Source organism: Electrophorus electricus, chromosome 10 (genome assembly GCF_013358815.1).
Source record: "Electrophorus electricus isolate fEleEle1 chromosome 10, fEleEle1.pri, whole genome shotgun sequence".
Taxonomy (NCBI): domain Eukaryota; kingdom Metazoa; phylum Chordata; class Actinopteri; order Gymnotiformes; family Gymnotidae; genus Electrophorus; species Electrophorus electricus.
The window spans coordinates 11,934,342-11,943,609 of record NC_049544.1 but is presented as its reverse complement, the minus strand read 5'-3'; the positions used below and the strand labels follow the sequence as shown (position 1 = coordinate 11,943,609).

At 42.8% G+C, this 9,268-nt stretch overlaps 1 protein-coding gene across 1 annotated transcript in view; it reads left to right on the top strand.

Annotated features, from left to right (window-relative positions):
- The first annotated feature begins 418 nt into the window (after positions 1-418).
- The window catches only part of rspo3 (R-spondin 3), a 13,479-nt gene continuing 4,629 nt past the window's right edge, over positions 419-9,268 (top strand). Inside the window, exons 1-5 of the mRNA XM_027019287.2 lie at positions 419-1,078; positions 5,444-5,626; positions 5,730-5,873; positions 6,072-6,218; positions 6,430-6,603. Of these exons, the coding sequence (XP_026875088.2) occupies positions 985-1,078; positions 5,444-5,626; positions 5,730-5,873; positions 6,072-6,218; positions 6,430-6,603 (742 nt within the window). The 5' untranslated portion in view covers positions 419-984. The remainder of the gene's footprint in view (positions 1,079-5,443; positions 5,627-5,729; positions 5,874-6,071; positions 6,219-6,429; positions 6,604-9,268) is intronic.

Genomic DNA, 9,268 nt, shown 5'->3' with positions numbered 1-9,268 from the left:
ACAGTTGTTTATTTTATTTTATTCGTTCATCCGCAGTTGTTTTGTTTGAACTGGTATGGAGGACAGTCCAGCCGACTGTCAAGCAAGGCAACAAACACAAAGATAACGAACTCAACAAACCTAATCTATATTTTAAAGGTTCGGTGGCTTGTATTAATAGTCTTAAATGGATAGATGGATCATATGTTCATATGCTCAGGTAGTATTTGTTTTCTGCTGGTAGAGCGCGCGCGTGGTGTGTTGGGGGGGGGGGGGGGGGCGTCTGACGTTGGGGGCTCGCCCTCTAAATAAACTTTGGAGTTCAGAAGGGGGGAAAGGGACGGGATAGAGCTGGAGTCATCAGTTATCGGACGAGAGAGTGTTGGTCGGTGAGCAGACAGTGAAAGAGAGAGAGAGAGAGAGAGAGAGAGAGAGAGAGAGAGAGAGAGTAGCTCAACCGTTAAACCTAGAGATTGCGTCAGTAATATAAAAAAGTGAATTTATAATGGCATTTCAAACAGGCTTGCAGTGAAAGTTGTAGTTAATTCAGTGAGATGCTGCTGACGCGAGGACCTCCTACTACATGCCAAGTACAATAAAGTAGCCTTCACACCTGGACCTGCCACGGTCTTCCAAAGAGGAATACGGGAAGAGGATAATCCACCTTTATTGTCATGCCAAAGTTGAATTTCCATCCCCACCTCTAGGTTTTGCTTACAATGCGATGGATGGAGGACTAAAACTTTGAATGTTTCTATGAAATGAGTACCACTCTGCGGATACCACCTTGAGTCGATTTCTTTAAGTGGCACATATGTGGATTGCTTTCAGGATGTTACTGCCGAAACGGCCCAGGTGTTATTGGGCCATTATAAATTCGCCTGAGCAGAGTCGGGGCTTCTGCCCGGTGTAGGAACATATATTGTATTGCAAAGTCGGTGCAACAAATCACAGGTTTGTCGAAGACATTAATATTGGCAAGACAAGCATCATCCCTTGGTTACTATGCAATTGCAACTAATATCCCTTGTTTTGATCTTGCACTGTATGGAATACATAAATTGTCAGCATCACACCTCCAGGCACCGGCAACATAAACGTAAGTAGTGCGCGCTTGGTAAGATGCTTTACGCACACCTGCACGTTCCCTTAAAGTGAGTCCTGCATATTGTAAAATACTGGCTTTTAACTTTTCCTATTTGTAATGTACTTAAAAGTAAGTTTAGCGAGATGTAATATCAGTTTAACTTCAAAATTTTAACGTATTAATCGTGCGCATATATGGCATTCTTGTTGAAATCGGTGTCTTAAACAAGAATGTTTTCGAAGTAGTAAATCGAGGGTATATGTTTTAACATCGCACAATTTTTATTTTTGTTACAAAATATCTGCCCAATTTTTAAAAATCCTCTCAGACGACTACACTACATGTTTACTTCTTTAGCATCATCCATTCGTTGACGGAAAGTATGGATTTGACGGAAGGTTTGAAGCGTATTTTGGAACGCAACATTATAAAATGTCACTAAATTTAATTAATCGCTTAATTTGTAATTTGTAGGCTACCGGGCTCCCGTGCGTAACGGATTAAAGTGGTAGCCTACACGTGATTGGATTTACTCTATGTCATCACTCAGTTACGGGGTAAAAACAACACACGTGAAAACTTAATATTTTCACAGACAGCAGTCACATTAAACTTTTTTACTTGGTTGTTTTCGCTGCTCCGCTATCGTCACCAGCGAGGGCGCTTTTCAATCCCTTGTTTGCGTCGCTCTCTAGCGGTCGGTGCAAAATGTGGACTAGGCCTCTTTATGTTCCTCTGGAATCGACACGTATCCCTTTGAGGTATTAGGGGTATGAGAACTACCCCTAGAATTTACCTTCGTTGTTCATAGAACAAGACATAACTAATTTGTACGCAACAATAAAAGCACTCATGATCATAGCTATTTAAAGCTTAACAGGTAAAATTCAGTCAGTGGTTTACTTGGATTTTGTATGCATGATATTCGAAATCAAGGGCGTAGGAAAGAAATGTTCAAAACGGAACAAACAGTACAACAATTGTGATCTTGAACTTGGAGTTCCTCAATAGTGCGTATAAGGTCTGAGACATTAAAGTACAGTTCAATTTTATGTTTGGACAAGTGCAGAATATGGGAAATGCAATAAGCGTATAGAGCATGAATCAAATTTTTAATTTAAAAATGTACAGTTTGCTTTCTTATACGGTGTATAAAAGGAGCACAATTAGAAAGCTTAATTGGTGCGCACTGTTTTACTGGAAGGCCTTCAACTGGAAGCCATTTCTTTATTTTGAGGGTGGAGGAGTTCCATTTTATTCTTGAGCCTGCTTGAAACACGAATGTGTAAATATTGTATATCATGGCTTGTGTTGTTAGAATATTTTTGTTTTGGTCTGGGCATTCTAGTCAAGGTATTATTCCCTGCATATGTGGTTTGTGGTTTTATGTGCATGAAATATCCGTCCATCGGGGAAAAACAGTAAGTTCAATAAGCTACAAATTTCAAACGTCTTTGGCTTTAACTTTCGTATTTTTGCTTTACACTAATAAAAGATGAAAATGTCATTTTTGACGCATTGCATCACAATTCTTTTTATCCATGTTGCGCGAAAGTTGGAGAGGTTTGTACAAATTATAGAATAGCTGGCATCATTTAGACTATGGGCATTACAGTGGACTGCTGAAAAGTAGTGCAATGTTGCTCACAACACTGACAAAATCAGCGAAGGAAAATATTAGTCTGTGTAATATACGTCAACCACGATCCGAGCGTGCTAACTGAGGGAGTCACGATCAGCTGTGGCAGTCAGAGAGGGAGATGGGTTAATGACCACCGCCGCAGGCAGAACGAGTTCACAGTGAGTGGCCCAGCGGGCGAGTGACCTCAATCGCTTCCTATCTCCTCCAGGAGTAGCCTTCTGTCTATGCGCAATTATATGCTATGGAACTGATAGCTGAGACTGCTTTGGATATGTATTGATACTGTTTTCTCAGACTTGGAAACTGGATCAAATCTTTGTTCTAATTCCACTGAAATATAATTGTGTATCAGTAAATGCTTAGGTATATACTGTGTTCAGTTTATGAGTATGTATATCTGTTTACATTAGTTAGTGCATTAAGTGCATCAATAGTTTGCAGTCTATTAATCACCTAATGTGAAGTAAATAGACCAAATGCCACTTCAGCAACACCCGTGCATGCCATATTCATCAATATATATCATTTATTTTGTTTGTTTCATTTTGACTAAACATCTTTGGCTGTGTGTGGTCGCCTCTTATCATTAATGTCTCAGTTAACTGTTCTATGATGACTCAGACTGCAGTTCTCTGGGCATGACTCTGAAATATTGCTATTTAATAATGTTTTAACTGCGCCACTAATCAATTTGTTTCTGGGAATGCTCGTGTTGTGGCCGTTGGGCTTGAACCATGGCAAAACAACTAGGGGAGTTTAGATCCCAGGAGTGCTCATGCTTGGCTTATGCAAGTCGGCCTGGAGCCTATGGCAGCACGAGGGCATGCAACATTCCTCCATGTTAAGGGCTCTGTGAATTAGAGGGCCTTGGCAGCCGTGCATGTGGGCAAATGGACAGCAGTTGTAAAGATTGCAGAGATATGTCAAACAGAATATCCATGATCTATTGCAAGCTGGCAGCCAAGGCTGAACTTAGAGAATAAGGGGAGAGAACAAGCAGGAGAAAAAAAGTTGCCTTAACACAGTTCAATGGCATGGAATGCAAGGGCAGGGAGGGAACAGGTTGGAAACACCTCTGTGCTTGTGTGGTACAAAGAGGATAAACCTCATGTTTGTCTTCATGGGTTTCCATGTAATGGGGTGAGTGTGGAGAGTACAGGAAAGGTTGTTGCTGAGGTTAAGCTTCTGAGAAGTATTCATACTGTACTTTAAGATAAGAGTACATTTAACTAGAACTTTTTTTTTTTAGAATGGATTATTTTTTCTTTCTTTTTGTGTATGTTTAAAGGGATCTGTTTTCTGTCATATATTTTTATTTTTAATTTTTATTTAAACTGACCCAGAGCACGGGCACGGTGTCTAATGCCCTGTCCACAAACTGACCCAGGGCATAGGTATGGTGTCTACCGCCCTGTCCACAAACCTCTTTTCACAGAGCCTGTGTGCTCAGCCTCCCCTACATTCAGAGATATCTACCAACTGACCTGGGAGAAACACATGGAACCAATTGAGTTCAATCAGTAGTCCTCGTTCAAACAATCCATTTTTAGACTCAGGAATGCAGTGAGGTATTTAATGTAAATGGTCTCGGCATGACTCTATAGTTGCCGCTATAATGCTGATGTAATCAGCAAGTGCATGCTCTGTTTACCTGACCGCTGTGCTGGATGCTTGACTAGTTGTTTGACAGCTAGTATTTCAACTGAAACAAGGCAACTTCACAGTGGGCTCTGGGTCCAAAATCACGCTGTCAAAAACAATAAACCAAGAGATTAATAAACAAAAGAATTAATAAATAAATGGTGTGTGATTTTGATGTGAGCAGCAAAATGACAGGGAGTTGTATATGGGGATGACAACATAAGTGGATGGAGTTAGAATGTTTCATAAGCATGCCAAGAAGAAGCTCTTACTCATGGCTTTATGGAGGCAGGCAGGGGTTGATTTCTCTGCTATCACTGTCAGAGCAGGGACAGTTTGTTGTTGTACTTATGGACAGAGCAGTGCTACTGTCCTGGTGTTTGCGTGCAAGGCCCGGTATGCAGTGTCTCTGCTGATTAGTTTCTCTGCCAGGAGAATCCACAGATGAGGGGCTTCTTGTCATGTTTACTATAAGGCTACATTAGGATACATTGTCGCAGCCTTAATTGATAGTTCTGCTATTTCTTCAGCCAAACCTGGAACCATTTAAGTGTTCCCAAAATTTCGAGTTGTGTTTCAAAATGTAGAGAGGATCCAAAGTCCAGCTTGTTGGGTTTGTTTGGAATGTTTTAGAAAAATACTGAGGTATATGGATATTATGAACAGTTTATACTTTACTAATGTCCTGGGGCTGACTTTTTAAAAATTATGTGAATGGAAGCCAATGAAATGGCTTGATTTCAGATTTTGATCCAAACCAGAAACCAAAACAAGATTAGACAGATTTTTTGAGGGAGAAACCTAGGAACATGAGCAAAGAATGTATGGTGTGACAGCATACTGACTGGGCTAGCTACTTTATTATGGTTTGATGATTTCCTATGTTAAGGAAATGTGAGGATGACAGCTCACAGTGAACAGTGTTCCTAAATTGTTCCTCTTTTGTTAAAAAAAACAATTTGGGGAAATAACAAGAAAGTCATAGTCAAATGAAACAGGTAACATGTGACTAAAGAGTAGTTTTTGCGGTGCTCAGTGTTCATGTAATGCTAACGTAAAGCTGATTTATTTTTCTGCCTGGTTTGAGAGTTTAGGAGGGAACCCAGGATGCACGGGAGGCTGCCTGACCTGTTCGCTTTACAACGGCTGTCTGACATGCCTGCCAAAGCTCTTTTTCCACCTGGAGAGGGACGGCATGAAGCAGATTGGCGTGTGTCTGGCATCCTGTCCCAAGAGTTTCTTCGGCACTCGTTCTCCTGAAAAGAATTACTGCTCAAGTAAGGAGTGCCACTGCTCATTAATCAAAGTCAGTGTAAAGGTGCAATTGTGGCTGGTTGATACATGGCATGAACAGTAACAGGTGCGTTACCTGTTTTCTAGAGTGCGATTCCGAGTGTGACACCTGCTTCGACAAGAACTTCTGCACACGCTGCAGAGCAGGCTCATATCTTCACAAGGGGAAATGCCAAGAGAGCTGTCCAGATGACCTAGTGCCCAGCGACACCAAGAGGGAGTGTGTCCCTTGTGAGTAGCCGCCTTCTTCCATCATAATGGTTTAGCAGCATTTAGATGCTGCTAGGGGACATAGAGGTGCAATCACTTCAATGTCATAATGCATGTGTCAGCTGCCCTGCAGCTGCTGAAGCAGCAGGGCCGCGGAAGGCGTGTGCATTGCTGTGGCGTGACCGTGGTGTGTTATGTGTTTGTGTGTTGGTCTTGCAGCCTGCCCGGCAGACTGTGATGTCTGCCTGAGCAGTGAGACCTGCACGCGGTGCTCATCAGGGCACTACCTGCTGCATGGCCAATGCCATGCTAACTGCCCTGAGGGGACTGAGCCCAGACAGCAGGTGCTGGAGTGCATCCCCACTGGTGAGTGCCTAACAGCAGCAGCAATGCTCTTGTGACCAATGCAAGCAAGCATCTGTGTGTGTGTGTGTGTGTGTGTGTGTGTGTGTGTGTGTGTGTGTGTGTGTGTGTGTGTGTGTGTGTGTGTGTGTGTGTGAAAGCGATGGAGAAAGTGAGAGAAAATAAGGGAGAAAATCCTGATTCAGTTTCCTGACTGGCCCATCTCTTATGGTAGTCCACTGTGAAGTGGGAGAATGGAGCGAGTGGACACAGTGCCCACGGAAAGGGAAAGCCTGCTCACGGCAGCAACTTCGCACCCGGAAAGTTTTGCAGGAGCCCAGCGCCCAGGGTAACCCCTGCCCCAACACTCTAGAGGAAAGAGAATGCTCTGCGAAAAGAAAACGATGCGGTAAGTTTGCGATGGCAAGCATGGATCCAGGGGTACGACAGTAAAGCGAGAGGAGGTGTCGGTGGCATTGCAAGGTAAAGCTTCTCACCAGCACACTGGTGTGGCCGGAGGTAGGATGCTAAATAGGTACTGGAGACCTTTCATTTTAAAATGTTCTTTCATTGACTGCTGCAGGTGTAAGCCTGAATGAGGCATATTCCTCAGGTGCTCTCAGAGTTACACTGTGGTGTAAACTGGTGTCGTGCCTGACAGGAGCTCGGAAAAATAGAGTGCCCTACTGTAGTCAAATAGGCAGCTCAAGAAAGAATAAAAGGCAACCATTTGCCTTGAACTCAATGAGCCTTTCCGCTCTCATACCACATGTGCCCAAGTTGTCGATCTGTTTTGAAGAAGCATGGATACTGTGGAATTGGGCAGTCACACACTTTTTTATTGTAAACACATGCGCGCAGTTTAAGCAAAGAACACAACTATGAGTTTGTGCCAAATGTCAAAAGCGTTTTGAGAGAATCAAACTGTTTCATACCTCATAAAAAGCAACATATTTTATGTAAGGAGCAGAAATACTTTCTAACTAGAGTAAATCAAAAGAAATGTTGTTAAAGAAATGTTCATATTGTTAAAACATGTTTAGATGCTTATGGCTCGGATTGCAGCATGTAACTGGCTTGATGGGGATTTGTGATAGATAGCCGGCTAGCTCCGTGCGCATAGCCCTCATTACCTCCTAGGATTCAGAGCTTTAGTCTAAGATCTGTTAACGCATTGTATGTACTAATAAATACTTTTATGTGAAATATTGAAATAGGTAGAGATCTAATCACACATAATTTGAGAATTGGGCAGAGAAGAGGAAAAGCCAGCAATAGTCACAAAACTTTCTCTGGGTCACCACCTCCCTCTATTGCCAGTCTTTTCACACACTAAAGAAAAACACATGCACATGCACACACACAGACACGCTTCTCATCTGAAGGGGCTTCCGTGGTGCATTAATGTGCAGTGAGGAGGCAGCATAATGTTAGTCCACGCTGGCCGACACCGAGAGGGCGATACACAGCGCAGCCTCGGATATTGACCTTACCCCTGCCTGTCATTACCCAGCTGCCCCGGCTCCTGGAATATCAACTGAGCACTAATTATCTGCTTGAGCTCTGTCCCATCCGTGTTTATGCTCTGCGTACACCAGCAGGGTCAGTGGTCTGACCCCCCGCCAGCTCTGAGTAATCCCAAGCAACCCTCTGACACTGATACATCCTCCCCCTCACCCCCCAGACACACACACACTTTGTTTGTCCTCCTGCCAAGTCTTTCTCTTCTCTTTTCCCTACCTTGTTATTTTTTCCCTCTAACTCTAGCAAAACATTTTCTTATGCAGCCTGTTCAAATCTAGCATCAGTGCCCTGGCCATCCACTTTTTACCTTGCCACTTTTATTTAACTTCAACGCAGATACTGTGGATGATACGTCCAAAGTTCTCAGCTCCATCTGACCAGTTGCACAGGCCAGTTGGCAACATCAATTTGAGTTGATTTCATGGTAATTTGGACTAAAGTTAAACAAGGCAAATGTTTGCATGGTGTCCTTCCAAATGAAATGCTTTACCCCCTACATGCATGAGTCTGTGATGGGATCTCCCAACACCACTATGTTTATGGGTAATTTTAACATTGCCCCCCCCCCCCCCCTTTTTTTTTTTTTTTTTTTTTTTTTGTCCCTCCTAGGGTAGTCAAAGCAAAGCTTCAAAGCCCAGGCCATTGGTCCTGTGGGACAAACCAGATCCCATAATCCCTGCCTGGTTCCTGCCAAAACCCCTCCACCACACACCACCTCCCCCACCACCTCCTCATCATCATCAGTGCAATTGTGACTCTGCACCACATGTCATATGTAGTTTGAACCATTTCCATGACCCAAACGAGGTCCAGGACATGACACACGTGAATGGCAGGCCATCTTAAAAATGTGCCAGGACTCAGGGGTGATTTTGGAACTATTCTTTTTAGTATTTCTAAATACTGGAGTGATGACCTATGCCATCAGGTGTGGCATGTAGTTTTCTCTCTCCTGTTCCTTCTATAAATGAATCTAAATAATGAATAATCAGTGCCAAAGGTTGCCCCCTATTCTTATTGTGAAGTACTGACCATGAGCTGATACGCAAAAGCAGAAACACAGCTTGAGAAGAGAGTTCTGGCAGTTGCAACATGTTTTCAAGGATGGCACAAATCAGATTTTGATCAGGTTTGTTGATGCACACATGATGAATAGATTCATTTTCATATAGCTGTCTTTTGTGATTGAGCACCTGTGAAGCTGCATTCATATACAGATTTAAATGAACTCCTCCCTGATCTTTTAATTGAATCATCTAACAAGATCATCCATCTGGTCTAGCAGGGCTGACCAGATGCTGAGAAATGTGTTTCTAACCTAAAGAAAGTGCCTGCATAATGAATTTCCATTTGGAGCCAATATATTGCCTGATAGTTTATAAAAATAACAGACAGCTTTCCAGCTTTGAAAGGGCTCCAGTAAACACATCCATAACGATCTGAACAGCACCCTGATGATGTTATGGCTTGGTTTGTAGGAAACACAGAGATTATGACTAATCCGCTGATCTTTAAATCGTTATGACAAAGAAAACACTGTGTTCAGAGGG